This window comes from Cynocephalus volans, chromosome X (assembly GCF_027409185.1).
Source record: "Cynocephalus volans isolate mCynVol1 chromosome X, mCynVol1.pri, whole genome shotgun sequence".
Lineage (NCBI taxonomy): Eukaryota > Metazoa > Chordata > Mammalia > Dermoptera > Cynocephalidae > Cynocephalus > Cynocephalus volans.
The window spans coordinates 49933913-49946022 of NC_084478.1; the positions used below are offsets into that span (position 1 = coordinate 49933913).

The 12110-nt window shown below is 36.2% G+C and overlaps 1 protein-coding gene and 1 pseudogene across 1 annotated transcript in view; one reads left to right on the forward strand and one right to left on the reverse strand.

The window, feature by feature from the left end:
• CFAP47 (cilia and flagella associated protein 47) overlaps positions 1–12110 on the reverse strand; it is a 578552-nt gene that overhangs the window by 182231 nt on the left and 384211 nt on the right. Inside the window, 2 exon segments of the mRNA XM_063084619.1 lie at positions 1359–1456; positions 6624–6752. Of these exon segments, the coding sequence (XP_062940689.1) occupies positions 1359–1456; positions 6624–6752 (227 nt within the window).
• LOC134367043 (TOX high mobility group box family member 4-like) overlaps positions 9572–12110 on the forward strand; it is a 28869-nt pseudogene continuing 26330 nt past the window's right edge.

A 12110-nucleotide genomic window follows, 5' to 3' on the forward strand; every position in this document is an offset into this window, starting at 1 on the left:
TCATTTAAAAATAACCTTTAGAAAAGATTTTATGCTGCAGTGATAACCAGATCACAGAAAGAGGATATTTTCACTGAATAAAATGATCCTAATCTCATCATATTAAATAATTTTCCACTTAGAAGATAATATTTTTGCAAGCAATACTTGAGTTCATTTCAATATTTTAACCATTCATTTTTTTAATGCCTCAGTAGAGACTTATCCAGAAACCAGGTGGGCAAATCATCAATTTATAGACAAAATGATAGGTTCTGAACATAACTAGTGCCATTTTAGGAAAATCCAAGCACAGAATGGCTGCCAACCCCCCCTTTCCCTCTACGAGAAACCTCGTGACTTCTGCAAAACAGAAACCCTCATGGCACAATTTTCCACCCTGGTTGTATTAGCCAGGTGGAGCTTCCACATTAGCATAATGCCCCTCCTTGATTGTGTCAGCTAGCCCTTGGAGCCTCACAACCTATATAAGCTCTCCCACCCCGATGCCTGGGGCTGCTCTCCCCTTTGAGGGCAGCCCCTACTGCCCTCCATTTTGAATGCAGCCCAACAGATTCTTTTCCTTTAATTTTTATCAAGATTTTGCTTGATCGGTACCCAGCGTTTCAGCTCACTTTCTTACACAAAGTATTTTAAATCTTTTCTTACACTCTATTTATTAGAGCTAAATTTCAAGATTCTAAATAATCAGTTCTATGAAGAAATCTATCCACATATTTAAAAATGAAAATTACATTAATTGGACTATTCTCAATTTAAATATGTGATTACTAATAAGGCAATTTAATTTAATTTAATTAAAACATTATTCACAGCTATTAATGCTGCCCTCATATTTAATTTAAATCAAGACTATCAATATTTGACTATATTAAATAATCTTGAACACAGGTTTAGTAATACTTTAATAGTTCACATGAGGCAATCCTATTCTTAGTCACTATTACTTAAAACCCCAAACTGTGCCAGTTGCTCCAAATACATTTCAAAGTGGAAGGTGTGCTGTAGAAACCAGGAAGAATCGATGCTGAAAGACCCTGAAGAGCACAACACTGCTTTTATTGTATATGTGAGGACAAGCATGTAGACTAAGTTTAAGTTTGCTCTAGCAACTCTTGAAACACTCAGGTAGAATGCATAGCAGTGCAGTCACTCTAAGATGCCCTATAACCAAAAAGTGTTTTCCAAAAGCATTTAAGGTCCATAGTAGTGAATTTAAACATGAAATTACTATGATTGAATAATTTATGTCAATATACTAGTCTGGTATGGGTGTTTTTAGGGATAGCTATTTAGTGTACAACACAAGCTCTGTTTGTGAAAAGACAGAGCCTATGAAACATTTAATGGGCTCTTACCAGAGCGGTACACTTCGTCTCAATAACATCTAAGGGTGGTCCAGGAGAGCTATGGATCTCAAGATCATACCAGACTCTTAAATTGCTAACATCATCATCTGAAAAACAAAACAAAACAAACAAAAAAACTTCTTCAGTGCTTCTTAATATAGTCTTCCGAATATCATACTTAACATTAGAATTTCAGAATCATAAACAGACATCATTTCAAGCCCTTCTTAATGAACTCCTTTGTCAAGAGAGCTGAGGGGAGAGTGAGAAGTTGCTTTTATCACAGTGAGCAGTAAGAGGAGCCCCATCCTGCATGGCCAGGAGAATGTCCTGTAAAAGCACCTGACCCTGTGCTTACCCCAGTAACTCATTAAGTTCCCCACTAAAATAAACTTAAGAACAATTTTACTTTTAAGTTAAGAATTAATGTTTCAAAAGAAATAACCAATCTTATTTTAACTAATTGCCAAAACGTATTTGTACATAGAAATGTTTAAATAAGGCATTACAGTTCATAATGGTGCATTTCCAAGACTGTAAGAATCTAGTCTAAGGGGAAAGTCAGAAACACGAGCTTTCGGTTTTCGTGGCAGTGTGAAAAAAGATCCTGGCAGTTCAGAAATGGGGTATGCACTAAATTTCAAAACAATGATGTTTACATCTGGATTCCTGATATTTTTTTAAAAAGCGACAAACTTGCTGCTAGAGATGTTCAAAGTCTCATACTCCCCCACCCCGAAACTGGAACTCTAATCAACCTCAAAGTCCCTGCATAGCGGGGTTTGGTACTTGCAAGAAATCTGGATTCTTTCCACTTTTTTTTTTCGAATGTTCAGCTTCTATCTTTTATATTCTTTTGTTTTCCACTGTTGAACTAGAATGTCCTCCAGTTTAAGCAAATGGCATGCATATTCACTTCAGTGTTGTCATGTTTAAAAGATTTCAAGAACTGTCATGTAAATCACTAACCTCTTTGAGCCTCAGTAAGAAATAAGGAGCCCAGACTAGTGGAATCCTCAGTGTCTTCCTCTTCTAAAAATCTTCTCTATGAGTATACAGGAGTCTTCAAAAGTTCATGGATGGATTCATATTACTTTTCATTCAATTTTTCCACAAACTTTTTGAAGTAACCTCGTATTGTTTTGCACGGCATTGCATTGTATGACATTGAATGGCATTGCATGACATTGTATTGTATTGTATGACACTGTATTGTATTGTATGACACTGTATTTTAGTGGGCTGCGTTGCTCTGTATCATATTGTACTATACCATATTGTATTATATTCCATCTTATTCTAATGCTTTAGCTACCAAAAAACACATAAAATTGGTGGATCTGAGAATAATTCAGACATTCAGAGCAATCAGCTAGCGAGAGGGAAAAAGCGAGGAGGTCCAAGTGAGTTCTTATTCCAAATACCTGTGAGGAGTTCTTGAGGGCAAACTTACTTCCACATTTTGAATAGCCTCCTATGCTTACTTGTTTTGCAGACACCAGTTCATTCTTTTAAAACCATTAATATGCAGAAAATAAGGTTACCAAATTCATTCTAATGCAAAATTATTGAGAAAACCTCTGCTAACATTTGTATGGACTGCTCCTTCAACTTTATGAAAGCACTTTAAATGTTTTATGTCATTTAAATGTGACTTCTCCCATAATAAACCAAAGATCGTACAATGAAAAGTGGTTCTTCTTCCAGGTAGCTCATGCATATTTTATCTGGATCTTTCCAATACTTTAACCCATGTTGAACTCAGAAAGAAAATAATTCTGGAGAGAAACAGGATATTTGACTAAGGAGGTTGTCTTGTGACTCTGGTCTAGCACAACTATCAGTAGAATAACTTGGAGCCAGAAGACCAGGGTTCAATTCCCAACTTCACCACCATTACCATGTGGTCTTTGGCAAAGTAACAGTCTTCCCATCTGTGCAATGGGAACTATATTAGTCAGCGTTTTCTAGAGGAATAGAACCAACAGTATGTGTACATATGATGAGAAAGAGAGATTTTAAGGAATGTGGAGACTTGGTAAATTCAAAATTTGTAGGATATCAGGGGAGGTTAACTTTTATTTTACTAAGACCTTCAACTGATTGGATGAGGCCCTACCACATTACAGAGGCTAATCTGCTTTACTCAAAGTCCACAGATTTGAATGTTAATCTCATTCAAAAAGAAAAAAGAAAAACAACGCTTTCACAGAAACATTCAGAATAAATTTGATTAAATATCTGGACACCATGGCCCAGCCAAGTTGACACAGAGAATTAATCATCACAGGGCCAATAACACCTATTATTGGTAATTCCTGTGACTGTCACATGTGGCAGTGTTGTGAGGTAGCTAATTTAATTCCTACAGTGCTAAAAACGTACATTGAATATTGATTTATTGGTTACAGTGGAATTAGTGAATGATTTATTAATGAGAATAACAAGAAAAATAGTAATTATTAAACATTATTTAGCTCTAAACTTCAAACATATTAAAACTTTTTTAAATTATAAAATCAATAACATTCAACATAGCAATTTGAGAAATTCCCGAAAAGTATGAAGATGAAAATTATTCATAGCCGCATGAACAAATGAAAGTTACTTAATATTTTTTGTTTGAAATTCCAGGTTTACAGTATCAATAAGGACATAGGTATGTAGATATACATATACAAATATAAATATAATAGAATGTGTGCACTATATATGATTGATATATTCGTATGCTTGTATATGAATATACACATTTATATGTCAGAAAATATTCACTTTTAAAATTTTAGTTTCAGTTATTCAACATAACGGATCACATAGGAAACCTTCTTATATATGGTATTTCGTGCTTATCTTTGATTCCTTTATCCTAACAAATTTCTTAGACTGAATCAATGGATCAAAGGAGATAAATAATTCTTAAAATTTTTAGGGCCGGCCCTGTGGCTCACTCAGGAGAATGCAGCTCTGGAAGTGCAGTGGCGCTGATAGCGCCGAGGCCGTGGGTTCGGAACCTGTATAGGAATGGCCAGTGCGCTCACTGGCTGAGCGCGGTGTGGGCGACACCAAGCCAAAGGTTACGATCCCCTTACCAGTCACACACACACACACACAAATTTAAACGTATTGTAAATGTTCTTTTCAAAAAATAAGTTTCCATTATAACTCATGTGATTGCTCTTTTGATTTGACTCTCATTAAAACCGGGTGTTACCATTATTTTTCATATTTCTCTATCAGGAAGGTTTAAAAATTCTTATTAAGTTGTTGTTTTCATTTCTTGGATGGGAGAAAAGCTGGAAGAGTTCCCTAGCTGAAAAGAAATATGCTACAGAGCAGTTTTAAAAAAGAACCCATATTATCATAGATGACGAAAAGGTTAATCCTAAGAATAAGGATATAGACAGGCCTGTCTGAAGAATTGGGGATACCTGTAATTTTATTAGATGCATTTTTCCTAACTCCTTATCTCGTAAACTGTCATCATGCAGCTTAGTATTTTTTATTAGATATCCCTCTGTTTTAGTCCATTAACATCACATCATAATATTCTAATTGCCTTTAAAATTCTTCTGAACATTTCTACCTTCATGAAGACTTTCTTTCATGGTTCTTCTGCCTTAGACATTGATGAGGGTTTTTTTTTTTTTTTTTTTTTTTTTTTTTCCGTGACCGGCGCTCAGCCAGTGAGTGCACCGGTCATCCTTATATAGGATCCGAACCCGCGGTGGCGGGAGCGACGCCGCGCTGCTAGCGCAGCACGCTACCGAGTGCGCCACGGGCTCAGCCCTTGATGAGGGTTTTTGCAATCAATCCTTTCTTTCATTGTCCTCTTTCAGGACAGTCATCTAATGCTAGCCTCTGAAATGATTTCCATCTTTAGTGGTATTTCTTTATCCCCATCACCACAATAAAAAGACCTAATTCTCTTCACTTTAAACCCATTTTGTTGTTACAGTGGCCTAAATGGCCTGAACTGCTCCTCCTTTTCCAAAATATATTGAATATCGCCTAAACACTACTTTTAAATCAATGCATTCTGTGATGCTTAACTGCATGTGTCAACATGGCTGGGCCATGGTGCCCAGTTGTATGGTCAAACACCGGTCTAGATATTGCTGTGAAGCTATTTTTAAAATATGATTTACATTTAAATCAGTAGACTTTCAGTAAAGCAGATTGCCCTCCATAATGCAGGTGAGCCTCCTCCAATCAGTTGAGGGTCCTAACTGCAAACTGAGGTTCCCAATAGAAGAAGCCATTCTTCCTCAGGACTGCAACATAGAAACCCTGCCTAAGTTTCCAGCATGCTTATCCTGTCCTGAGGAATTCAGACTAAAAACTGCAGCATTTACTCTTTCCTGAATTTTTAACCCGCTAGCTTACCCTACAGATTTTGGACTTGCCAACTCCCACAGTGATGCTAGACAATTCCTTAAAATCTCCCTTCTCTCTCTCTCTAACAATGCAAAGTTCATGGAAAAATAAAATTAAAAGATAATATGAGTCTTTCTATAAGCTTTTTGAAGTACCCTCGTGTGTGTGTGTGTGTGTGTGCGCGCGCGTGCATGTGCGAGCACCTGTGTGTGTAGTTTCTGTTTTTCTGAAGAACCCTGAGAGATACATTCAATAAAGATTTCTTCTTTCATATACCTCTTTTTGAATCCATGACTTTTCTCCTGTTGAACCTCTTCTCTAATAATCCCTTAAGACCCTGCTACTAACCTATAAAAGAACAACTCATTCACTCATTCTCCAGAAACCTACCCCGACTATTCCAACTCTACATCATCTAATTGTCTTTTGAACTTCCACTGAAAATATATGATGTTTAACACCATTTAAATAAAGCTTTTATAATGTAGGAAAGGAAAATAATAGCATTTAGTTTGTAAATGAGAAAGATTGTTATCATCTCCTATATTGAAGTAAGAGAAGCATATTACATTATTAAAATAATACACTCATTAACATTTTATCAGTAACTTGCTGTATTGTTCTTGTCTAATAATAGAGAAATATGTAAAGCATTTCACTTATGAAAGAACAGGCAGCTTTCTAACTGAAATATCGTGATCTATTGATATTAATAGCAGGAGAAATCCAGAAGGTAAACTACATAATCTTGACATAATACAACAAAATTCTTACAGGTATAGGCAACACAAATTTGGATATGTACTATGCATGTAAAATATCTATTTAATTTAAAAGGGAATGATGATTTAGCTTTGTGCAGACAGATCATGAAATTCTCTATCATAATAAATTTACCTGAGACTCCCTCATCAAGAGAGTGGGCTATTTCTGTTATTGATTCCTGAAGGGAGGATTTTCTATCTTGATCTGTGTCTTCTTCAGAATCATCATCTTGTCTGCTTATAACAGAAAATGAAATTACACCTAAAACACATAGGTATAAGATATCAGATTAACCAGGGATTAGTTTTCTAAAATGAAAGGTCAGTTTCAGGTATTAAAGTTACTCTGACTTGAAACTTATAAAGATAACCATAAATTCTAGACGTTATTCTCAGAATTAAACCTATTGCTGGTACAGAACAATTTAATGGAAAGTTCAATGAAATGTTTTCAAAATCTCTACAAAAATGGTAAATTTTTCAACAGATTTCTGACGATAAGCTTTAAAACATGGCAAATAATAAAACAGCTTCAGTTTCAGAAAAGTTTTGGTCTTGGGTGAATATACTCACATATATTCTTTCTAAGTCATTTTTAATGCTCTATGAGATCCTTTAAAAATAATATTTATTTTATTTTATGTAATATACTAATAGCCCAAGCACAAACTTCCCTATAAACATTTAATATGTAAATTAGTAAGTATTTTGTTACAAAACTTGTTAGTGTCAAAAATTATCACTCTCTGTCTGGAATTTTCATTATAGTAAAATCAACTTATACAAGATTGGTTTTAATTTTTTAAATTAAAATCAATATACTTATGGAAATAATTCAGAAATTGGTTCTGATATCTTTTTTTAATTTATTTATTTTTAATTGAAACATAATTGATTGTACATATCTGTGTGATTGCCCATATCAATATCTGTGTGCAATATCTCAATATCAGCTTGACATAAACAAATGTTTGCACACAGAACCATGGGTCCCTAACCATGCATCATATTCAAATAGCTTAGATCAATTCCTACCAATACTGTGCAATTGAATTATGGTAGTCTCTGTATTTTACTAATTGTAAAGACATGTAGAATTGTAATTAAACATAATTTTCTTAGTTTATATTTGACCATCAACAACTCTTACAGAAAAAAACTTTTTGAAGGAATTATACTTTTTTTGAAGAGTTGTCTCTTTGGAGAGAGGCCTTGAAGTAAAACCATCTTGAAGTAAGGTATAATAATATATGTATGTAAGAACAACTTGAAATAAAACATCTGTTTATTAAAATAAACATCTGTTTAATAAACATCTGTTTATTAAAGCAATTAGCCAAAATAACAGAGCAGGTACTCAATAAATGGCATCTTTAATTATATTCTATTATTCCTTTTTAGGAGGTGGTCCCACACAGTAAGATATTATTGGCCATATTACTCCTGGAGAGAATAGAAATACCCACTGTGAAAAAACAATATTTTTACTTATTTGAGTAAAAAATGCAGGTGTTTCATGTGTTTACAGGCCATTCAAGGCTTCTCCCAGATAGGTAATCTAAAGTCCTAAAAGGTCTAACTCTAGATCTGTGCTATCCAATATGGCAGCCATTAGTCACATGTGACTATTGAGCAATTAAAATGTTGATGGTCCTAACTGAGATATGCTATAAGTTTGAAATATGCATTATATCTCAAAGATAGTACAAAACAGAATGTAAAACATATTATTAATAATTTTGTATTAATTATATTTTGTTTATTTTATTATTATTTTAATCTCTGAATTTTTATTAGTGAAAATTGTTTTAGAATTTGTTCAAGAAAGCCAATATATTTACACTGTAGATATTGTAGATGAGTATATATAGATTCTGACAGATGGCAATCAGGCATTTCAGGAAAAGAAAACATCTTTTTCTCATTTGGACAAAAGCATTGAAGGCCTACTGGTAGCCCTGATCAGCAATATGGAAAATGTCCAACTACATTAGTGCTTGTGCCACATCTTAAAAAAGGAAAGAGGAAGGGGGCAAATGTGTATTAAAGAGTTATATTTTTTAAAATATACATTTAATTTGGATAAACAAAAATATTTTAAAAATTAATTTAATATGTTTCTTTATATCTTTAATGTGATTACTAGAATACTTAAAATTACATGTATTTGAGAGCTGCCGGGCCCACAGGGCCCCGAACCGCCTGCGCTGGAGCAGGTAGGCACCATTGTGGGACTCCCAGCCCAGGCCAGTGTGCACCACACAGAGAGGTCTGAGAGCTGCCAGGCCCACATGCCCCAAGCCACCTGCACTGGAGCAGGTAGGTGGCACTGTGGGACTCCCAGCCCAGGCCAGTGTGTACCACTCAGAGAGGCCTGAGAACCACTGGAACCACAGGGCCCTGAGCCACTCACACTGGAACAGGTAGGCACTGCTGCAGTACTCCCAGCCCAGGCCAGTCCCCATGGCCCAGAGAGGCATGAACCTCTGGCCCACAGGCACCAAGGCAGCCATGCCAAATTGGCAGTCCCTGCAGAATCCTAGCCAGACACAAGCGTCAAATGAGTGTACTGTGAAATCCCCCACCACGGTGACTAAACATCAAGTGAAAGATACCAGAAATATGAAAAATCAAGAAAGTACAACACCACCATAGGGTAATAATAACTCTCAAGCTCTAGATCCTATAGAACAGGAAGTCCTTGAAATGATTGACAAGGAATTTAGAGCAACAATTCTAAGGAAACTAAATGCGATACAAGAAAACTCAATTAGACAACACAATGGAATGAGGAGAAGTATACAGGACCAGAAAGAAGAAATGTACAAAAAAATTAATGCCCTGAAAAAGAATGTAGTGGAGCTGGCAGAGCTGTATAATTCATTCAATGAAATGAAAAACACAACAGAGAGTTTAACCAGCAGGGTAGAACAAGCAGAAGAGAGAATGTCTGACCTTGAAGATGGGTTGTTTTAAATAACACAGGTGGACCAAAAAAAAAGAAAACAGAAAAAAATTAAAAACATTTAAGAAAATCTAAGAGAGATAACAGACAACTTTAAGTGCTCAAATATCAGAATCATGGGTATTCCAGTGTTGAAGAAACGAACTTGGCAAGGAAGTGACCCAACACTCGAAGGGTTGGAGAGTCAGGAGTTTACTATGCCAGCGGGTCCAGATGGCTACTGCCTGAAAAATCTGGACCCCCAGCTCAGATCTCGCAAGGTTTTTATAAGCAGATTCTTCCAGGGCTCTTCACACATATATATATTTTTTTCTTTTCTCAACATTTCAGCATTCACTAGTCTTGCATAAATGCTCTGTGCAGATAAGTGCTCAGTTACAGAAGCCAAACAGTGATTAAAAGCCAGACTAGTGGAGAGTTTCAGACTAGTGGAGAGTTTCAAGGATAAGATATTACTTCTAGAAAAAAACAGGCTTGTGAGAAAATTATTTCAGACTAGTGAAGCAAGCAAATACAGTTTCAGGGACAAAACAGGCTTATGGGAAAGTTACTTATGCATTTTTTTCCAAACATTCCCCTCCTTTTACGCTCTCTCTAAACTTTTGAGTGAGCATAACCTTAGTCAATATCGTTTTTGGGGTCTAAGAGAGGTTTGAGGGTGGCTTAGTCTGTTAAGGTTAGCAGACGACTGGCTGTTTTTCTTTCGACCAAAGTGTTTTTTTGATGGCATGAATATACATTGCCACCATGAGATGTCTAAGAAACATCCTATTGTCAGGAGATAAAGGAGTGTGAATAAGAACTTCCCAACCCTATTCCAATCTTTTGGGGATGCTGTTGTCAATCCTATGACAAAAAGCAAAGCAAGTAATATGACAAAAATTAAAGGCAAGGGGTGACATATGCTTATGATTTTATAAAATAAATATAGGGCACTTGTTATGTCCCGCAGTGAGAAAATCCTCAAGCTTCAGCCATGCACAGGATCAGCCAGCCTCTGGAGTGGCTGATGCAGGACTTGTCAAATCCTCAGGCTTCAGCTGTGTGCAGGTGTGGGGCAGTGGCGATTAGTGGGTCATCTCTGGAACTGGACCTTGAGCGGGTCAGAGGGGTCAGCCTTTACAGACCATGAGGTGGTATCTTCAAGGGAAGCTGCCTGTTTTACCTGCATATGGTGGATCCAGGGAGTTAGACCTGTAATCTTAACTGCAGTGGGAGTGGTTAGTACAATTATGTGTGGCCCCATCCAGGTTGACTTTAAAGGAGCCTTTTAAAAATCTTTTACCCACACTGTCTCCAGGTTGAAACTGATGAGCCCAACTCCCTAATGGGATGGGAGCTTGTTCTAAAACTCTCTTGGTTAGTTGTTTGAAAGTCCTAGCCAGTGACTGAGTACTGTGGCATCTCTTCCTTCCTCAGTTGGTGGGGGTCCCCCTGTAGTCCAGCGATAAGTGGGTGTAGTCTTCCATACATAATCTCAAAAGGGAAATATCCTCTAGGCTCCATCATACACTAGACCCATAGCAAAGCTAAGGGAAACATATGGGAAAGTTACTTTTGCATTTTTTCCAACACCAGACGGGGAAAAAATAGGAAATGGCATTGAAAACATATTCAGTGAAATAATGGCAGAAACTTCCCAGGTATAGGGAAAGAGACAGATCTTAAGATTCAGGAGGCTCGAAGATCCCCAAACATATTCTACCCAAAAAGGTCCTCTCCAAGACATGTTATAGTCAAATTGGCTAAACTCAAAGACAAAGAAAGAATCTTAAAAGCTGCAAGAGAGAAGCATCAAATCACCTATAAGGGAGCCCCAATCAGACTAAAATCAGACTTTTCATCAGAAACCCTAGAGCCAGAAAAGAATGGGATGATATATTCACAATACTAAAAGACAAAAATTGCCAGCCAAGAATACATTACCCTGAAAGACTACCTTTCCAAAATGAAGGACTAATAGTATATTTCTCAGACAAACAAAAACTGCGGGAGTTCACTACCACATGATGACCCTCACAAGAAATTCCCAAGGGAGTACGGGGTGTGGTACCTGAATAACAACCACCACTTCCATAAATACTCAAGAAAGAACAAAACCCACTAGGAAAATAAAAATGAAAACAATAAGGAGAAAAAAAATATTTACCAACCAAAGAAACCAACAAATACAGAAGACAAACAGTAAATCAGAGAGAAAGAAACAAAAGATAATTAAGACATCCAAACAAAAATCAATAAAATTTTAAGAGTAAATCAGCACCTTTCAATAACAGCTCAATTTATAAGGATTAAATTCCCCACTCAAAAGACACAGACTGACTGACTGGATTAAAAAGGTGGACCCAACCATATGCTGCCTTCAAGAGACTCACGTCACCTGTAAAGACACACATACACTAGGAGTGAAAGAATGGAAAAAGATATAACACGCAAGTAGAAATGAAAAACGAGATGGAGTAGATATTATTATATCAAATAAAATAGACTTCAAACCAAAAATGAAAAAAAGAGATAAGGAACACTGCTATATAATGACAAAAGGATTTATAGATCAAGAAGACATATCAATCATAAATATGTATGCACCCAACATCAGAACAGCCAGATTTATAAAGCAAACACTAGTAGAACTAAAGAATGAGATAGACACTA